Source organism: Narcine bancroftii, chromosome 1, assembly GCF_036971445.1.
Source record: "Narcine bancroftii isolate sNarBan1 chromosome 1, sNarBan1.hap1, whole genome shotgun sequence".
Lineage (NCBI taxonomy): Eukaryota > Metazoa > Chordata > Chondrichthyes > Torpediniformes > Narcinidae > Narcine > Narcine bancroftii.
Window position 1 is genome coordinate 214,432,839 of NC_091469.1, and position 22,049 is coordinate 214,454,887.

At 41.7% G+C, this 22,049-nt stretch overlaps 1 protein-coding gene across 7 annotated transcripts in view; it reads left to right on the forward strand.

Annotated features, from left to right (window-relative positions):
* The window catches only part of rasa1a (RAS p21 protein activator (GTPase activating protein) 1a), a 232,161-nt gene that overhangs the window by 197,652 nt on the left and 12,460 nt on the right, over nucleotides 1-22,049 (forward strand). For all 7 annotated transcript variants that reach the window (XM_069890456.1, XM_069890428.1, XM_069890408.1 and 4 more), the window contains 5 exons: nucleotides 1,030-1,189; nucleotides 2,018-2,160; nucleotides 9,142-9,257; nucleotides 11,736-11,822; nucleotides 12,742-12,809. In XM_069890456.1, the coding sequence (XP_069746557.1) occupies nucleotides 1,030-1,189; nucleotides 2,018-2,160; nucleotides 9,142-9,257; nucleotides 11,736-11,822; nucleotides 12,742-12,809 (574 nt within the window). The remainder of the gene's footprint in view (nucleotides 1-1,029; nucleotides 1,190-2,017; nucleotides 2,161-9,141; nucleotides 9,258-11,735; nucleotides 11,823-12,741; nucleotides 12,810-22,049) is intronic.

Consider the following 22,049-nt stretch of genomic DNA (forward strand, 5'->3'; position numbering starts at 1 on the left):
TCCATATTTTTGCATTTATAATTGATGTCATGCTGTCCTTACACCAATCTGACCAGCTTCTTTCTGAAATCACCACACCCATGTCCGACTCCCATCTTTCCCTTGATCTTTGCAACCCTGGTTTTGCGCTTTCGCTCTGGAGGGCAGAGTACATTTTTGTTATAAATTTGGATGTAGTTCCTATCCAAACAATTCGTTCAGTTTCACTAATTTCAGGTGGGGTTAATGTTGGTCCCCATCTTTCTCTTAAGAATGATCTAAGCTGGAGAAAACAGAATAAGATCTCACTGGCCACTCCGTATTGTGTTTGAATTGTTCAAAGGACTTAAAGAGTTTCTTCCATGTAACATTCCTTAATGTATCTTACGCCTTTGTCATATCACAAATTTAATATTGCCGATATACATAGGCATTAACACATTTTTACACAATGGGGCTTTTATTGATATCCCTACCTTTTTTTCCTATACACATTAATTTCTTGCCACATTCTAATCATATGTATTAGAATGGGGTTTATCTGTCTGTTTCTTTAGTGATTTGAAACTCCATTTATAGATAAAGTCCTTTGCTTCCCCCTCCTCTATTGAGTACATTCTCATTTCAACCCAAGATGGACAGACGGGGGGTGGGGTGGGGGTGGTGGTTGTTGTCTTCCCTTCTTTATATTTCTCTTCCCTTGAATCACTACTCTGAGAGAGAATTTAGTTTTCAATTTCTAAGCTACTGCTTTAAAAATAAGAATTGTATTTCTAAAGGACAGTGAATCACATTGAGCAGTCACATTTAAAGTTTTTAAAAAATTATTCTCTACCAGATTGCATCATCAACTAGGCACTGGACTTGATACAAATTTTTCACATCAGACTTGTTAAACTTCCTTTATGGCATTTTTTTCTACAATGTTTTAAAGTCTACACCAACAAAGTATTTGCATTGAAGTTGTACATTTCTAAGAAATTTCATCAAAATAAATTAAAATCTATTTTGCATTTTATTCACTTTCTTATCAAATATTTCATTTTTCAGCTTATTCTGCAGAAAGAATTTCATGTGATATATGCATTATCACACGTATGTGGCCAGGATCGCACATTATTGGCGAGTATTCTGCTAAGAATTTTCCGGCACGAGAAGCTTGAATCATTATTATTACGTATACTAAATGACAGAGAAATTAGCATGGAAGGTACGTCCAATTGCACCCAAGTCATTAATCTATTCATCTTCTATAATCTTCATTTTATAGAAAGTCACTTACCCCCCACATTTACCTTGACTACATTTCTTCCCACTCTATCTCCTGTAAGTATTCTTCATCTTCTATAATCTTCATTTTATAGAAAGTCACTTACCCCCCACATTTACCTTGACTACATTTCTTCCCACTGTATCTCCTGTAAGGATTCTATCTCTTAATTCCTCTGTCTCTACCAAATCTGCTCACAGGATGACTCTTTCCATTCCAGTCCTCCTTTTTCAGAAAACATAACTTCCACTCTCCTGTTATATACTAAGCCTCACCCACATCTCTATTTCCTGGATATCTGTCCTGGCTATTCCCTCATAGATATAAGGACTGGCTTCCCCTCATCCCCACCTACCAGCCCATGTGCCTCTACAACCAACATATTCTATGTAATTTCCGCAATCTAGAACAGGATCCCACTACCAGGAACACATTCCCATTCTTTCCCAGCCCACCCCCCCCCCCAAACCTTTTATTATTGGCGCATTTGCCTGATTTTTGGCACTCTTAAAGAAGGGCTCAGGCCTGAAATGTTGGCTGTTTTCTGCTTAATATGGATGCTGCGTAACTTGCTGAATTTCTCCAGCACTTTTGTGTACTGCACAAGTGTCTAGATTCCTGTTTACTTTATAACCTATTCATTATAGTTTTTTTATTTTATTTGAAATATAGAATTACTTTGCTTGTATGTGAAATATGCTTTTTAGTTTTGGAATTGGTTTCAGAGACGCTCTTTCAATTTTAACATTCGTTGTAACTTTCCCCCAGATGAATCTACCACACTCTTTCGTGCCACAACTTTGTCAAGCACACTTATGGAACAATACATGAAGTCAACAGCAACACCATTTATCCATCATGCTCTGAAAGAAACCATTTTAAAGATAATGGAGAGTAAACAATCATGTGAGGTACTGTAATAGATACAATAAATTTATTGTGACAAGGGCTGTAACTTAGGGTTACTTTGGGTATTCAGAAGTACCTTTGTAGTAAAATTTTAATATCAGTAAGGAACATGTTCAACTTTACATCAACACTAAATTTGTTGTACATATTTCAGAGTTGGAGCCTAACATGATTTCAGCAAAAATCTGCACAAGAGGCCTTAGCAAAGGAATGACCTACTCCTTTCCCTCCTGTCACTTGTCAATGCACATAATATGGAATCAATTTTCATTTTAATTAAACCATGTGTAAAATGAAGCTGTGATGTAACCATCAAATTTCAAGTTTGTTGTCAGAGTACATAACATGACAACACATACAACGAACCCTGAGATTCCTTTTTTCCTGCAGGTCTGCAGAATTGCCAATTATTGGTAGTGCAAAAGAAATTGTACATAATGTACACATGTAAACAAATAAACAAATGTCAATAACTGTGCAATAGAGAGAAGAGATTTAAAAAAATAACGAGTCCCTGATTGAGTTTGTTTTTGAGGAGTCTGATGGGGGGGGGGAGCAGCTATTCCTGAATCCCTGATGGTGTGAGTGTTGTGGCACCTAGACCTCTTCCTCGTAGTAGCAGCAAGGGCATTTCTAAGAAATGATGATTGGTACTGCTCTCAGACAGCGGTATTCCTGGAGATGTTCTCGAAATGCTGATCACATTCTGGCACTCATCCTCTCCACGTGATTGGATGGTATAAATATCATTATTAGCAACCATTCAAACAGTTAAAATGTATAAGCTTAGAAACAGTAAAATACTGAACTATTTGACTCCTTTAAGTTCAACCCAGGTAATGAACCTACCACTTCCAAAGTAAGCTCCTTCGTGGAGAACCCACCAGTGGAGCATAAATATGAACAATTCGACTCCCTAGAACTCAGCCAGCACAAGTGTGCCGTTCATATCTTAAACTTGCAGGGCCTGGGTGACAAGAATCCCTCTAAGCTCGTGCATGAGATGGTGGCATTAGCGGATTGGCGTACAGACTGTTTCCTATTCGAGGCCTTGCTGCCGGAACACGTTTCCTCGGCAGACAGGCTTTTCCGCACCCCACTGCAGAGCTCCCTCCACATGCAGGCCGGCGGCGGCATCATTGTGACCAGCCTGCCGGAAACCCCAACAGTGACCGCAGCATAGCTGCAACGTGATGGGCACACAGAGAAGCACAGTGAATACAGTTTCTACCACAGCCGATGGGGCTGGAACACCCAGCGGTGCACTCCCCCCCCACCCATGCTCAGACCCCACTACCAAACCTAACATGGCGACGGGAATAGGGCAAACCGGCTGCCAATAGTGGCCTCAGTGGTTGGCACTCTGAAAGGGCTACTCTACCTTGGAGTCCAACAGATGGAGAGACTTCTTAGTCAAGGCTAGACACAACCCCAAGGGCTTCCCCCTGCAAGCGGCGAATGGATGCTCCATCCCAAGCTACAGGACCCGCCTAGTCACCATCCATGTCACAGACACGGTCTTCCAGTGGGAGTGCACGATCACGGCCATGAGATAGGCACTAGTCGGAGCAGATTTTCTAAGGGCACACAAACTGCTGGTGGACACGATGAGATGCTGGTTGGTGAATGCTGCCACATTTCAGTCTTTCCCCCTCACCCTGCAGTAACGTTCCTGTCATTAGGGATCCACACTCTGGACCGAGATGAGTATGCCCGCCTACTGGCCAGATACCCAGCCTTACTGGCCCCAAACTTCCATGACTCTAACCCGCCGCATGGCATGGAGCACCACATAGAGACTGCCAGGCCCCCAGTGCACGCCAGGCTGACGTCTCCCACAAGAGAAGTTCCAACAAGACAAGGCTGAGTTCACCACAATGGAGGAGCTAAGGATCGTCCACCATGGGCCTCCCCACTCCACATGGTGCAGAAAAGCTCCAGCTGTTGGCGCCCATGCGGCAACTACAGACAGCTGAACGAGGCGACAGTCCCGGTCAGATACCCTATCCTACATGTCTTGTACTTCGCCACAAGGCTGCCGAGTTTTTTCCAAGGTGGACCTCGTCAAAGGATACCACCAGATCCAGGTACACTCTAGCGACGTTCTGAAAATGGCAATCATCACACCCTTTGGCCTTTTCAAGTTCCTTCAGATGCCATTAGGACTAATGAAGGCAGGGTCCTTGATTTCATGTTCGTCTACTTTGACGTCATCTTCATCACCAGCCCCGCACAACACTCACAGGATGCATCTGACCCTCCTATTCGACAGACTGCAGCAGTTTGGGCTCACAGTGAACCAGGTAAGTGCCAGTTTGGCTTAGAGACAATAGACTTCTTGGGACACCGTATCACCCCAGAGGGAGCCATACCACTGCCCGACAAGGTGGAAGCCATTCAAAATTTCCCCAAGCCAAGCATGACCAAAGGCCTGCATGAGTTCCTGTGGATGATTAACTTCTACCATCTCTCCCTACTGGGAGTGGCCCCCCCTAATGTAGCCCCTGTTTCGACCTTGTCAAGCTCAGTGACAAGACGCTCTAGTGGATACCGGATGCCACAGAAGCCTTTCACATTACAAAATCAGCACTGGCAAGGGCCATGGTGTTGGCACATCCAGATGTGTCAGACAGACCAGTGGACGCAGTCCTGGAGCAATGGGTCAACGCGCACTGGCGCCCCTTTGCTTTCTTCAGTAATCACCTTCGAATGCCAGAGCTAAAATACAACATGTCAACCACGAACTGTTGGCCCTGTACCTGGCGATACAGCATTTCCGGTACATGCTGGAGGGAAAGGTTTTCACCGCCTACACGGACCACAAACTGCTAACCTATGCACTTTGCAAGGTCTTGAACCCGTGGTCGGCGAGACAACAGCTGCACCTCTCCTAAATCTCAGAGTATACCACGGACATTCGCCATGTCGCAGGCAAGTCCAACGTGGTGGCCAACGCGCTATCCAGACCTACGATTGCTACAACCTCAGGAGGGCTCGACATCGCCCAGCTCACCAAGGACCAGACGGAGGATGCAGATAGGATGTCAGCAATTTATGCCCCTCACCAGGAGGCCCATTCCTGCTGTGCAACGTCTCTACAGGTTTTCCCAGACCTATCCTACCCATGACCTGGCGACAGTGGGTTTTCAACCAAATCCATGGCCTATCCCACCCCTCCATAAGGTCCATGGCCCACCTGATGTCTGACAAGTTCGTGTGGCATGGCCTCCACCAAGACATGACCCTGTGGGCCCAAAGCTGCTTACGGTACCAGTGCGCCAAACTACACCGGCACACGAAAGCCCCACTCCAGACTTCTGAGCCAGCGCAGCGCCGGTTTGAGCATGTCAATGTAGACATTGTCGGCCCACTCCAGGGAGCCAGGGAACGCAGTACTTGTTCACAACGATCCGTTTTACCCGCTGGCTGGTGGTAATACCTATGCCTGCGTGCGACACGGAGACATATGCCAGGACTTTTCTATCCTGCTGGGTTGTATGCTTCAGAGTCCTGATCCACATCACCTCGCACCAAGGGGCATCTCCTTGCTCTGGTCCAACCTGACTAATTCTGCAGCAGTCAAGTACACCACAACACATCCTACCACCCCCAAGTAAACGGCCTGGATAAGTGTTTCCACTGCCACCTGAAGGCCGCCTTGAAAGCCCGGCTGCATGGCCTGAACTGGGTGAATGAGCTCCTGTGCGAACTCCTAGGCATTCGCACAGCACCGAAGGAGGACCTGCCAGCAGCCTTATCCGCAGAGATGATGTAGTGCTTCCTATTCACCATTCCACTATTCCCGAGGATATCCATTTCAACCCCCCCAACCCCACCCCAGCCCACAGCCCAGTGCCTTAGACACCCTCTAGAGTTTGAGGGTGCAAGGGGTGAACGGCTCCCCGCCACTGTCTCAACATGGCTCGCTGCTCAACCACATCCCCGCAGAACTGCAGTCTACCCATTACGATTTTGTAAGGAGAAGTCAGCAAGGAACACCCTTACAGTGCCCATACGAAGGCCCGCTCAAGGTACTACAGAGAGGCAGAGTCGTGTTTACACTGGATATTGGCAACCGGCCGAACAGATTCACAGGCAACCACCTCAAAGCCACATACCTGGATTCTGACCTGCCAGCCCCGGACCCCCAGGTCAGACACAGAGACCGACTGCCCAGAGACTGTTAAACCACTCAGAGGATGGTGGCAACGATTCTGGAGGGTGGTGGTGGTGGAAGGGGTGGTGTAGCGGGCTGAGTGACCACATGGGTGGACGGGCTGAATTGCTGCAACAGTCGGCCATCCCAGATGATGTGGGCCCTCCTACACTACTGAACAGAAGCCTGCAGTTGACACCACGTGCAAACTAAGGGAGTCCCCTGATTCTGTGTGGCGCACTGCCGGCCGAGGAGTGACTCAGTGACGCGCTGACATCACTTATGGAAGCCAGCGCATACATCACTGGAAGTCGGCATTCTCCTCGGGGCAACGCGGCAAATTCTGATAATAAAGTCAGTTTTTGGTTCACTCTCGTACAATGTGGACGTCTCTTCATTTCATAGCACTGCCACAACAGTCGCTACAAAGTACTAAATTGAAAATTGACTTGTAATTTTGACATAATTGAATACAATCCAAAATTACCCATGTCAAAGTTATAAGTACAAAAAAATTGACAGGATTACAAATAATTAGTTTATGGTGACACAGTTGACGTAGTGCAGTGGTTTCTAACCTTTTTCTTCCAACTCACATACCACTTTAAGTATTTTCTGTCTTCGGTGCTCTGTGATTAGTAATGGATTGCTTAAAATGGTATGTGAGTGGGAAGAGAAGGTTGAGAATCACTGCTCTAGACCCAATTGTTACCAAAATATTTTGCTTGAGAAAAATTGTCATTGGCCCATTTCCTTTGAAGTTATGAAACCGTGCACATAACAAGTCAATTAGGCATGATTAAAACAGTGGTTTTCAAATTTATTTCTTTCCACCCACATGCCACCTTAATCAATCCCTTACTAATCACAAAGCACCGATGACATAGAGAATACTTAAAGTGGTATGTGAGTTGGAATAAAAAGGTTGGGAACCACTGGCGTAGTGATTAGCACAATGCCGTTAGGCATTAGCTATCAGGACTGGGGTTTGAATCAAAATTTATTGTCATGAACAAGTCAAGAAATTTGGTGTTTTGCAGCAACATCATCGTGTAAACTTTCATATTATAACGATCCTACAATATTAGTATAAAAAAATAGCAATAATAATACTGCACAAAAAGTAAGACAGTGTCTTTGGTTCATTGATTATTCAGGAATCTGATGGGAGCAGGGAAGAAGATGACCTTGTGCCGTTAAACGTTCGTCTTTAGGCTCCTGTACTTTTTCCCCAATGGTAGCAGAATGAAGAGGGCATGCACTGGGTCTTGGGGGTCTTTGAGGATAGAAGCTGCTTCTTAAGACACCACCTCATTTAGAAATCTTGTCTTGAGAGTTGGTGTCTCCAAATGAGGCACTAATGCAACCAGCCAGAATACTCTCCATGGTATGCCTATAGAAGTTTTGAGTCTTCGGTGACATACTGAACCACCTCAGACTCTCACAAAATATTGCCGCTGGCAAGCTTTCTGCGTGATTGCATCAATGTAGAAGCCCCAGGACAGATCCTCAGAGAAGTTGACCCCCAGCAATTTGAAGTTCTTGACCTTCTCCACTACTGAACCCTCGACGAGGACTGGGCCTTGTTCTCCTAACTTCCTTCTGAAGTCCATAATCATATCTTTGCTTTGCTAATGTTGAGTGCAAGGTTGTTGTCATTACACCATTCATTCAGCATATCTATCTCCCTTCTGTATGCTTCCTCATTGCCGTTTGTAACAACTGTGGTGACATGGGCATATTTGTAGATGGCATTGGAATTATGCCTGGCCACGCAGTCATGGGTGTATAACGAGTAGAGCAGTAGGCTAAGCACGCATCCTTGGGGTGTGTCTGTGTTGATAATCAGTGAGGAGGAGACATTGTCTTCCAATGAGAAAGTCAAGGATCCAATTGCAGAGGTAGGTACAGAGCCCTAGAGTTTGTAGCTTCTTGACCGGTACTGATGGAATAATGGTATTGAAGGCCAAACTGTAGTTGTTGAAGAGCAGCCGTATGTATGAATTGCTGTTTTCAAGATGATTCAGAGCTGAGTGGAGAGCCAGTGATATTGCATTTGCTGTGGAGTGATTGTGACGATAAGTGAATTGGAATAGGTCCAGATGTTTACTTAGGCATGCGTTAATTCTGGCCATGACCAGCCTCTCAAAGCATTTCATCACAGTAGAAGTTAGTGCTACTGGGTGGTAGTCATTGAGGCAGCCCATGCTACTCTTCTTGGGTAATGGGATAATTGATGCCCTTTTTGAAGCTGGTGGGAACCTTCAACTTCCAGAATGAGAGGTTGAAAATGTCTATGTACATTCTGGCTAATTGATTGGTGCAGATTTTCAGTACCCTGCCAGGTATGCCATCAGGGCGTGACGCTTTGTAAGGGTTCACCCTCTTGATGTTCTGATGTTGCCGTCAGAGACAGCTATCATGGGCTCCTCAGCCTTTTCAGGGATTCAAATAGGGATTGTTTAGTTCTTCTCAAAGCGGGCATTTAAGGTGTTCAGCTCATTGGGTAGAGAATCCTACGCTGTCTGTAAGGAGTTGTTACGTTCTCCCCGCATCTGTGTGGGTTTTCCCTGGGTACTCCGGTTTCCTCCCACCATTCAAAACTTACTGGGGATTGTGGTGTAATTGGGAAACATAGGCTTGTGGGCCAGAATGGCCTGTTACTATACTGTATGTCCAAAAAAAGTTAAAATTTTAAAGTTGAAAAAAATTAAATACAATAGAATATTTCCTTTTATTTTTATTGTTCTTTCTTATTTACATACAAAAATCTTATTTCCTCATGGTGCAACTGTTGTTACATAATGGAAACCTATTTATTTTTCAGCTAAATCCTTCTAAACTTGAAAAAAATGAAGATGTGAACACTAATTTGACACACTTATTAGGTCTCCTATCTGAATTGGTGGAAAAAATTTTCATGGCTGCAGAAGAACTGCCTCAGTAAGTAGCAAAACGACAGGTTACTCTATTGCAACAATCTCAAGCTCTCCAACCCAAAAGTGGAGAAAACTGGTAATGGAAATTACTTTATATCATGTGGGTAATTGAAAGAGTTAGCAAAAGAGAATCTTTATGAAAGCAGAATTTTCCAAATGTTAATTTTACGTAAGAGTGTGCTTCATGTAATTTTAGTTATTACATAAGAGGGTACTGGCCTGCATTCATCAGTGCCCATTGGCAATGCACATTCTAAATCTTTACTACCTCCATATTGCTGAAAAGACATCTGGTCAATTTCTTTTTGTTAGTCTATCCATATACTGTGACTTCATTAGATTACCTTTGGTAATTTTATCTTCTCCCATCGTTTATCATTACTTTCTTGGACATTAGCAATTTAACAATCATCATGTACATTTCTCTCTAGAATGAAATTTTGGAACAGTGTAGCCAATTGTAAATACTTGTATGGATTTCCTTTTAAAAAGTGGCTATAGTTTCTACCAGCAACACAGTCCAAACTGCCTTTCCATTGGGGTTCAGAGCTTTACTTTGGTCTTTCCCATAACCTGTTGGCTGCTTCAGCTTTTGGCCTCATGTCCAGTTTGATGCTCACTTTGGGTTCTAGCAGAACCTCTGGACTTCGGACTTCATCATAACCTTTATTCAAACTTGTACCAAAGAGCTGAATTTGAGGTGAAGTGAGTGACTAGCTTTGATGTCAAATCAGTCTTTGAACAAATGTGATTTCAAGGATCAATGGTAAAAATTGTAGTCAATGAACATCAAGAGAAAGCATTTCATTAGTGGAAATAATGGTTTGTAAGAAGGAAAATGATAATAGTTTTTTGAGGGTTAACCATCATCACCACAAAAGTTTCTCAGAGCCCGAACAAGACTCTTCTGATTTTTAACCTGATTCTTCAGTGATCTTTAATCATAAGGTCAGAAGTGAGAATATAAATTAATGTTCAATTTCTATGATAAATAAAACAGTCCATGCTTTCATGCAGCAAGACCTTGACAGCATTAGAGTTTGTCTAAGAGGCAAATTACTTTCATGCCACAAAATTGCCATCCAAAGTCCATCTCCATCAAGGGAGAGTCTAACCATCTATTTTAAAGTTCAATAGCATAACTGTTCCTCAACATCCATTCATGAGTTTTTGGTCAGGATATTGGCAAACGTAGCAGTGATAAGAGATCCTGGAAAAAGTAAATGGTAACAAAAATTCTATCCATTGACTGCTTTTGAAAATTAAATATCTGCTGACCGCACCATTATTTTTGCCAAATTTCTGCCCCTTTCCCTCAAATTATTTGAAGCTATTCATTGAATTGTCTCCTCCTCTGCGCAAAGAAAGCTTTTGAATAACTTCATTGAAACATCATTCAAGTCTTTCAGCAAAACTGAAATGCTGAATATCTGAAATAAAAATAAACACTGCTGGAAACAATGAGGAAAAGTAGGTTGGTTTTAAATTCCATAGTGGGTAAATGAATTCATAGGACATAGGAAATTACCCTGACAGAGTGAGGCTAGAGTTACCATGGCGATAAGATATCGATGGGTTATAAAGGTTAATTAGATGGGGAGAAAAAAGCACGTAAAAGCTCTGAAATGCAATCCAATGATCTGGAAAGTCAGTGGAGAGAGAAAAATTAAACAAATATCACTCGTCAGCACTAGGCAGTTCTGATATAAGTTGAAAAAATTTAATCTGAAATTGTTGAAATTGACATTTTGTCTGGAAGTCAGCAGCACGTCCAGATGGAAGATGAGATGCTGTTCTTACAGCTTGCAATGGTCTGCTTTATAACTGTGAAGGAGTCCACAGGGAGATATAAGTTAGAATGGGATAGAGAATTAAAACATTAAGTAAATTAAAGCTTGTGATTTGTGTGGCCAAAGTCATTGAACCTGATGTTCGACAAATAGATTGGTTCCTCCAATAGAGAGACCACATCGTGAACAGTGAATGTCAAACTCACTCTTTCACCTTGAAGGACAGTTTGGCATCATGGATGGTAGGAAGCTAGAAGTAAATGTAGATGAGTTGCCTTTAACCCCCTAACACAACCATGAAAGCCTTTATGGTCATCTACTCTAATCTAATTTGCCCACATTAAGACTTTATCCTTTAATGTCATGTCTATTATCATTTGAGCATACTTTCTCTGTGGTTCTCCTCATAATTTTTCTTCATGTAAGTGCAGTATGTTTTAGCTTGAATTATTGAATATATGATTTTTTTGAAGAACACCTGGTTTTGTTTTTGTAACAGTGTGATCTGTTTGTATTAATGCACTCCTGTTCTGATTCATAAATGGGTTAATAAATCCCTGAATGATGAGGTTCTTTTATATATTTATAAAATTTGTATGTCATATATTTCAAATGTTTCATTGTTGGACTGTAACTGCAAGAAATTCCTTAGTGAATTCTTAATGTATTTCCAATTCAATTTATTTTCACAGGGCTTTAAGGTTTATTTTTGGATGTTTACAAAAATCTGTTCAGCAGAAGTGGCCAAAAAATACTACGATGAGAACCAGAGTTGTAAGGTAAATTTTTTGGGACTTTGTGATGGCATCGATTTATTTCACTATTTTGTACTGTGGTTGTACTGCAGTTTTCCATTTGGGCATGTTTTAATTAGCACCATGTACTTCATATTACAGCAAGGAATTTAACACTGCTTGAACTTCACCAGATGCCATTAATAAGCCTATCAAAAAGTTAATTACCCAATGACTTTGGTAGCCACGTGTTCTGGTGAAGGGCAGTGACATTGCATTTTTGCTTGGACAAGAATTTGATCAAGCTGATACCCACAAGCTCTTGAGGCGAAGTTATTAGAGAGCAAAGCTGTAGATAAGCTAGGGTTCCATGGAAGAAACATTTCAGGAGGAACTTTTCAGAAATATTGCCAGGGTAAGGAGCAGTTGAAATAGATTATTGAGGTGACTGCTTGAGACCAGGAAACTCCATCCATTAGATCATTGCCACCACACTCAATATGTTTTAGCTATATCTTCAAGTATTTGAATGTTAGTCAGATGCCTGTGGATTACTCTATTTAATTACTTTTGACTCATTCACTCGTACAAAATAATTTGCAGATCTTAACTATTGATTTTATGGCCTTGTATGCCTCATGTTAAAATGTTTTTTTCTTTCCTCCCTATGGATTATCACTTTGCAAGTTATCCAATTAATTTGAACATTTCCGTGTAACTACCAAATTGTTGAGTCAGCTATTTCAGTATCAAGTGCACTTCAACATTTTTTTTGTCAGTTGTCTACTCCAAGATCTCAATGGATTAAGATGGACTTTGAGATTTGAAGATTGTTTGCACAGCAACTCATTACTTTGTTAAAGTTGTCTTGATGTATTCAAACTGATTTTTGCATGTGCTGATTTTTTTGGCAATGGTGTCTTTGGCAATTTATACATAATAGATGTTTTTCCTTTTGTTATAGTGGATTTGTTTTCTTGCGATTGATTTGTCCAGCTATTCTCAATCCACGGATGTTCAATATCATTTTGGGTGAGTTTTGGGTGATGGAAGTTTGTAATGCTTTAATCTCTTAAACTAAAATGTCCAAAAACCTGCCCTTAAACGATTATTCTCAAATCCCATGCAATTTGCCACTTTTTCTGCATGTGCACAATACCAATTAAGCACCTTCAATCAGTTAAATATACAGAAGATAATTACATTACATTTGTAGTTTCTGGCGGATTGAGTAATCAAGGCGTCTCTTCATCATCATTTTATCATGTCCTTTGCTTTCATGATCGAATCTTCCATCTTCATCATAATGTGACTCATGTTTTCACATTCATGCCTTCTGTATCAAAGTACAGTTTGAGTATCCCTTATCCAAAATGCTTGGGACCAGTGGAAAATTCACATGAAATAATGATTAGTACTTAACAAAAAAAAACCAGATCTTTGCTGACAAAAGACCACTTTCCCACCACCACCGCCTATTCCCGACACCTCCCCACTGCCACTGCCGGTCCCCAACACCTCCTCACTGCCACCACCGATCCCCGACTAAGGTCTCCGCAGCCGCCCAAGAGCCCAAGGCAATTTCTTCAATGCAGATGGCACCACACCCGATGTTGAGAATGGAGTCGCTCTCACTGATTCCAGCTGCAATTGATGAAGAAGACTTGGAGCCTGCTCTGTTTGGATCATTCTGGCCAGAAGCAAAGATTTCATTTTTTTAAACTATTATTGTACTAACTGGCACTAACAGCAGTAGAACCCCACATAGGCAAGTCAGGTGTTGAATCTTTTTCCACTTGTGACATCATGTCAGTGCTAAAAAAAAATTGGTTTTTTTTTAAGCGTTTTCGGTTTTTGGATCTTTGGATAAGGGGTACTCGACCTGTATTATAATGTAGTTGCTAATTTTATGTCTATTGCTAGCAAAATTGAATGCATTATGGTATAATATATTGCAACTCAGAAAGAGGCACTAAAGCACATTGTCAATGTGCTTCAATCGATCAAAACCAAAATATTTCCGATGTTAGAAATAAGGTATTGGAAATATACAAATTAAATAGTGACTACAAAGTATATATTTTAGGTACCTGGCTTTTTTATTCAAATGATTGAACTGATTCCTCCCCTACTCTTTACTCACACAAAATTTATTTCTATTCAAGTATTTACCAGTCCCTTCTACATCCACTGAACCATCAGGCAATTCAATGTAGATCTTTTGTAGCTCACTACATGATCCATTCATGACTTTCAATTTAGATTTTCATGTTCATAATCTTTCTAATATTGAATATTTTGAATAGTTTATTTATTGTCACATGAATCAAGATGCAATGAAAATCTTTGTTTTCCATGCTATCCAGATAAGTCAACTCATACTCAAGTATAAAATTGCAGTATACAGGGTTACAGAGAAAATTTCAGTTAAAACAGTGAAAGGGGTGTAATCAGATAGGGCTTGCAAGATCAAGAGATGCTCTTATACTAATCAGAGGCCTGTTCAACAGTCCGTTAACAGAATAAAGAAATGTTTCTTGAATCTGGTAGTGTATGTTTTCAAACTTGTGCTTGTCCTGCCTAACAGGAGGGGAGAGAACAAGTGTGTCAGGGAAGAGATGGGTCCTTTATTATGGGTCTCAAGACAGCAAGAAGTGTAAACTGGGTCCAAGGAGAGGAGGCTGGTTGACAGTGAATTTGTGGAACAAATCAATACAAAGGGGTATTATTTCATGGCAATTACAGAAATGTAATTGCAGGGTGGAGAAGATTGGGAATTAAATATCCAAGCTAGATATCAGGTAATAAGGAAGGACTGGTGGGAAGGTAATGGAGGCGGGGTAGCACTCTTAGTTAAGGATGAGGTCAGGGTAATAATGAGAGAAGATGTAAAATCTCAGGAGAAAAATGTCGAGTCCATTTAGGTAGAGATTTGGAACAGTAAAGACCAAAAGAAATCACTAGTGGGTGTTGTCTTTAGACCACCCACTACTAAGATTACAGTGGCATAAGTAATAAACCAAGAAATATTGGAGGCATGTAAGGATGGAACAGCAGTTATCATGGGGGACTTTAACATGCACATAGATTGGGTGAATCATGTTGGTCGAGGGCTTCATCAAATGCATAAGAATGGCTTTCTTGAATACCATGTTACTGAACCTACAAGGGTACATGCCATCTTGGAACTGGTCTTGGGCGATCTTATAGTTAGTGATAACTAACTATGATTTGAGTTTATCATACAAATGAAGGGTACAATAGCTCGGTCTAGAACAGTGGTTTTCAAACTGTGCCCCTAAACTCACATTCCACCTTAAGTAATCCCAATGCCATAAGTGTTCTGTGGATTACTTAAGGTTGTATGCGAGTGGGAAGGGAAAGTTGAGAACCACTGCTTTAGACCCAATTGTTACTGAAATATTTTGCTGGAGAAAAATTGTTATTGGCCCATTTCCTTCAGATTTATGAAACATTGCAAATAATGAGTCAATTAGGTATGATTAAAACAATGGTTTTCAAACTTTTTTTCCACTCACATACCACCTTAAGCAATCCCTTGTTAATCTCAGAGCACTTACGACATAGGGATTACCGAAAGTGGAATGTGAGTTTAGGGTGGTAGTTTGAAAACCACTGGTCTAAAAGAAGTGTGTTATGCTAAACAAGGGAGACTACAAGGGGATGAGGGAGGAGTTGGCTAGACTAGACTGGGAATGCAGGCAATATGGAGGGACGGTTGAAGAACAGTGGAGGAGTTTCAAACAAATATTTCACTATGCTCAACAGAAGTATATTCCAGTTAAAGGCAAAGACAGTAACAATGGGGATAGCCAGCCTTGGATAACTAAGTAGTTCAAGGAAGGCATCAAACTAAAAGCTTGTGTGTTTAAAGTTACCAAGGGCAGTGGGAAATCCGAAGAGTGGGAAACCTTTAAGAAGCAACAAAGAACCATGAAGCAAGCAATAAAGAAAGGGAAGGTCGACTATGACAAAAGATGAGCACAAAATATAAAAGGATTGTAAACATATTTATAATGATATAAAGCACAAAAGGATGGCAAAAGTGAAGGTCAGGCCCTTGGAGGATGAGCTGGAAGAATTGATATTGGATAATGAGGAAATGGCTGAGGCTTTAAATTACTATTTTGTTTAGGTATTCACAGTGGAGGGCACATCGAACATGCCAAAACAGTTGTTGTGGATGGGAGGTGATGATCTAAATGTAATACCTATAACTAAAGAGGTTGTTCTCCAAAAAATTTATGGCTGAAGAAAGAAAAATACCCTGGTCCTGATGGAATGCATCCCAATGTACTGAAAGAAATGCCAGAAGTTATAGTCGAGGCTTTGGTGATAATTTACTAAAATTCTCTGGATATTGGACAGGTCCCATTGGATTGGAAGATGGCAAATGCAGCGCCACTGCTGTTTATTTCAGTGTACAAGTCAAGTTGTGAAACCCCAAAAAAACTCTTAAAATATTAGGGTCAACTTATCCGCAGATATACTTTTGAGATCTTAAATTCATCTTAAAATCCAATCTGCGCTGATCCGGCATACAAGTCGACCCTTGAAAAACCGATTTGGCATATAATTTGACCCTTGAAAAACCAAAAAAAAAGCCCAACTGTGTCAGATTTTCATCAATATTTTTATTGAAAAAAAGCACAATTAGAACTCTTCAAAATCACTCTTGATATCATTGACTGAAGCAAAGATGGCAGCAACGCATCCATACTCTCACTGTTTAAAGAGTTACCCATATGGGTGTATCTGATGAGGTGCTTTCAGCTTCACCATCAGTGTCCCACAATAAATCATCTTCCATACAATTGCACACTTTTTAAACGATTTTATCACAGTCTCTAACTTTGTCCCATGCCTTGAGCATGAATTTACACAGCACATCAAGTGATGCAGCACACACTGCCCCGCCTTTTGTAAACAACTTTTCTGCACCCAACATCCATTTAATTCCATTCCTCGCTCATATGGTCTTTGAATGGCTTGTTCAGGCAGACATCGAGAGATTGCAATAGAGACGTCAAACCACCTGGGATAACCACAATGGAAGTATTATGTAGTGCTAATCTACTTTTAGTGTTTTTAGTTAAGTGGCTCCAAAACAGATCATAAAAGCTCTGTTCTTTGCGTAAACCCCTGCCTGCTTGTTCCACACATTGTCTATCCATAGTTTTACACCATTTTCATCCATCTATCCTTTTTCATGAAAATGTACAAAAATACCTGGAGGGAATTTCATTTTCAGTTTAATTTTGTGTTTGAAGATTACCTTGGGTTTTCATCCCGTCGGCCATGCACAATAATACTGTGGTAAACGTGGTCCTTTCATGACCTGTACTTCTGGTTTGCATTTTTAACACCTTTCCATTCCACTGTTCTATTGCATATCATGTCGAAATTAATGGCGGTTTGTCCACATTTCCGATATTTCCCAATGCAAACGGGTGTTTCTGCCGGTTCCGAATAATAAACAGGTGAAAACTTACAACTTTATGATCAAGATCTTTTGATCTGTGCAATTTTTGTCCTTTGGTGTAATACAAGATTTTTCCTTTTCATGAAATGATTGAACCAGCCAACTGTAGCCTCAAAATCATCACTGAGGGCTGGGTGGACTTTTGTTCTTATTTTATTTTGGCTGACTGTGTAGCAATCTTGCCTCTGTTCATGTACCCATTCTGCAATGTGATTTTCCAACTTTGGCCAACGAGTGATTCCTTTTTCTCAAAGAATATTGTCTTTTTGGTATTTTTCTTAAAGTCTCTTCTTTCTTCCTCCATTCTCTTACCGACATCACATTATATGCACATCAAATTATACTGCAGAAATGCAGTTGTTGGTTTTCTTGGCCATTTCTATCACTTTCAACTTAAAACTTGCTTAATGTTTTTGTCGTGAGCTGCATTGTGTCGATAGACCCTCCATGATAGCAATCACCTCCAACCATGTACACGCCAGTCTCATCTCATGAATTGTGAGCTTTGGGGGTTGACTTATAGGCTGGATATACCATAAACCCCTTAAAATGAGGCTGAAAAAATGGGATTGACTTGTGCGCCAGTCGACTTGTAGGCCAAAATATATGGTAATTTAAAACAAAAAGTTCTAGGCTGTAGTGCGCGTCGAAAGAACCAAAGACTTGTTGATCCAAACCAAGGCTTTTATTAACTAAAAGACTGGAGCATATCACAAATAGGTTGACCAGTCCAGAATGACCTGGTCTGACTAGGAGTAATCCTTTAAGACCTGCCAGGAGGTGTGGCTACACTCTCAGTCAATCACAGTAATCTTACACTACAATCTGTACACATGTACATATACACATTGATGATATAATCTGTACTATCACATAAGCAAAAGGCAAGGAACTATAGACCAGTTAGTTTAACATCTGTAGTTGAGAAAATGCTTGAAGCCATCATTAAATAGCGAGGCATCTGAAGCAAAATGGATCCATCAGGCAGATATGGCATGGATTTGGCAAAGGCAGGTCCTGTTTGGCAAATTTACTGGAGTTCTTTGAGGAAATAACAAGCTCAATAGATAGAGGGGAGCAAATGGACATTCTTTACCTGGATTTTCAGAAGCCATTCGATAAGGTGCCACAAAAAAGACTTGTACAGAAGATAAGGATGCATGAAATTGGGGGTGATGTATTAGTGTGGATAGAGGATTGGTGAACAAATAGAAAGGATTTGGGATACAGGGGTGTTTTTCTGATTGGCAATTGGTTGTGAGCGAAGTGCTGCAGGGGTTGGTGCTGGGACCGTAATTGTTCACAGTATACATAAATGATCTGAAAGAGGGGACAGAGTGTAGTGTATCTAAGTTTGCTGATTACATTGAGTGGCAAAGCAAATTGTGTAGAGAGACATAGATAGGTTAATTGAGTGGGCAAGAGTCTGGCAAATGGAGTACAATGTTGGTAAATGTGAGGTTATCCACTTTGGAAGGAAGATCAGATTATTATTTAAATGGAAAGTGATTGCAGCATGCTGCCATCCAGAATGACTTGTGGGTTCAGATGCATGAATTGCAAAAGGTTGGTTTGCAGGTGCAGCAGGCTATCAAGAAGGCAATTGGAATGTTGGCTGCCTTTGCTCAAGGGATTGAATTTAAGAGCAGGGAGATTATGGTGCAACTGTACAAAATACTGGTGAGGCTGCATCTGGAGTACTGCATGTAGTTGTTGTCTCCTTACTTGAGGAAGGATGTACTGGTTTTGGAAGCGGGTCCAGAGGAAGTTCAAGTTGATTCCAGGTATTAAGGGACTGACCTATGAGGAAAGATTGGAAGAATTTAGAAGAATGAGAAGAGGTATATTTCTAAAAATTATTTAAAGTTATGAAAGGCATTGATAAAATGGAGGTAGGTATGTTGTTTCCATTGGTAGGGAAGACCAGAACTAGGGAACATAGCCTCAAGATTCAGGGTAGTAGATTTAGGATGGAGATGAGGAGGAATTGCTTTTCCCAGAAGGTGGTGAATCTGTGGAATTCGCTGGCCATTGAAGCAGTGGAGGCGACCTCAGTAAATATATTTAAGACAAGGTTGGATATATTTCTATATAGTAAGGGAATTAAGGGATATGGATAAAGGCAGGTAGAAAATCTTCTTCAGCATGATGCTGAACCAAGCCATGAAAGACCCCAACAATGAAGACGCTGTTTACATCCGGTACCGCACGGATGGCAGTCTCTTCAATCTGAGGCGCCTGCAAGCTCACACCAAGACACAAGAGAAACTTGTCCGTGAACTACTCTTTGCAGACGATGCCGCTTTAGTTGCCCATTCAGAGCCAGCTCTTCAGCGCTTGACGTCCTGCTTTGCGGAAACTGCCAAAATGTTTGGCCTGGAAGTCAGCCTGAAGAAAACTGAGGTCCTCCATCAGCCAGCTCCCCACCATGACTACCAGCCCCCCCACATCTCCATCGGGCACACAAAACTCAAAACGGTCAACCAGTATCTCGGCTGGACCATTTCATCAGATGCAAGGATCGACAACGAGATAGACAACAGACTCGCCAAGGCAAATAGCGCCTTTGGAAGACTACACAAAAGAGTCTGGAAAAACAACCAACTGAAAAACCTCACAAAGATAAGCGTATACAGAGCCGTTGTCATACCCACACTCCTGTTCGGCTCCGAATCATGGGTCCTCTACCGGCATCACTTACGGCTCCTAGAACGCTTCCACCAGTGTTGTCTCCGCTCCATCCTCAACATCCATTGGAGCGCTTTCATCCCTAACGTCGAAGTACTCAAGATGGCAGAGGTCGACAGCATCGAGTCCACGCTGCTGAAGATCCAGCTGCGCTGGGTGGGTCACGTCTCCAGAATGGAGGACCATCACCTTCCCAAGATCGTGTTATATGGCGAGCTCTCCACTGGCCACCGTGACAGAGGTGCACCAAAGAAAAGGTACAAGGACTGCCTAAAGAAATCTCTTGGTGCCTGCCACATTGACCACCACCAGTGGGCTGATATCGCCTCAAACCGTGCATCTTGGCGCCTCACAAACGAGCCTGCAGCTGACGTGGACTTTTACCCCCTCCATAAATCTTCGTCCGCGAAGCCAAGCCAAAGAAAGAAAGGATAAAGGTGGCAATATGCGCCTAGAGGCGTAGGAGGTTGGGGAGGTCCTAAATGAATATTTTGCTTCAGTATTCACATGAAAAAGGGACCTTGATCAGGGTGAGGTTGGAATAGAACAGGTTTGTGTGCTGGACATTGTTGAGATTAATCTTCTTAAAACATTTAAGATTGATGTCCCCAGGGTCAGATGCAATATACCCCAGGTTATTATGAGAAGTGAAGGAAGAGATAGATGGGGCAGTGGCTATGATTTTTTAGTCCTCTTTGGCCACAGGGTAGGTGCCAGAGGATAGGAGAATGGCGAATGTGGTCTCTTAGTTTAAAAACGTAATAGGGAGGATCCTGTGAATTATAGACCCGTGAGTCTCTCGTCAGTGGTGTATAAACTAATGGAGAGGATTCTTAAGAAGAGGATCAATGAGCATTTGGAGAAGTACAGTTTACTTAAAGATAGCCAGCATGGCTTTGTGACGGAAAAGTCATGCTTCAGGAGGACCCTGAATGAGTTCTTTGAGGAGGTAACAAAAGAAATTGATGAAGGTTAGGCAGTAGATGTGGTCTATCTGGATTTTAATAAGGCATTTGAGAAGGTCCCCATGAGAGACTCATGAGGCATGGGATCCATGGAACTTTGACTCTGTGGATAAAAAATTGGTTTGCATGAAACTAGTTGTGAAAGGAAAGTATTCTGCCTGGAGGTCAGTGACTAGTGGAGTATCACAGAGATCTGTTCTGGAACTTCTGCTGTTTGTGATCTTTATAAATGATCTAGACGAAGAGGTGGAAGGATGGGTCAGAAAGTTTGTGGATGATTCAAAGTTTGGAGGAGCTGTGGATGGTGCAGAAGGTTGTCGTAGGTTACAAAAGGATATAATCAGGATACTGAATTGAGCAGAAAGTGGCAGATGGAGTTCAATCCAAATAAGTGTGATGTGATGCATTTTGGAAGGTCAAACCACAAGGCTGAGTACAGGGTTAGTGCTCTGTTAAACTGGATAGTATGGATAAACTAAGAGATCTTTGGGTCCAAATTCATACATCCCTCAAGGTTGCTGTGCAGGTTGATAGGATAATTATGAAGGCCTATGGGATTCTGGAATTCATTAATGGGGGATTGACTTCAAGAGGCGAGAGGTCATGTTGCAACTCTACAAATCTCTGGAGGGACCATACTTGAAGTATTGCGTTCATTTCTGGTTACCTCATTATAGGAATGATGTGGAAGCTATGGAGAGGGTGCAGAGGAGATTAATCAGGATGTTGCCTGGATTGGAAAATAAGTCTTATTAGGCAAGGTTAGAAGAGCTAGGACTTTTCTCTTTGGAGCGTAGAAGGATGAGAGGAGACAATAACGGTCTACAAGATTCTGAGAGGCATATATCAGGGTGGACAGCCAGCATCTTTCCCCAGGGCAGGAATACCAAACACCAGAGAACATGTGTACAAAGTGAAGGGAAGGAAGCTTAGGGGAGAAATCAGGGCAAAGTTTTTTTGACACAGAGAGTTGTGGGCTTCTGGAATGCCTTGTCAGGGATGGTGGTGGAGGTTGAAACATTGGGGGCATTTAAGAGATTCTTAGTCAGGCATATGGATGAAAGAAAAATAGAGGGTTAAAGAGACACTTTGGCACATGGATGGAAGAAAAATAAA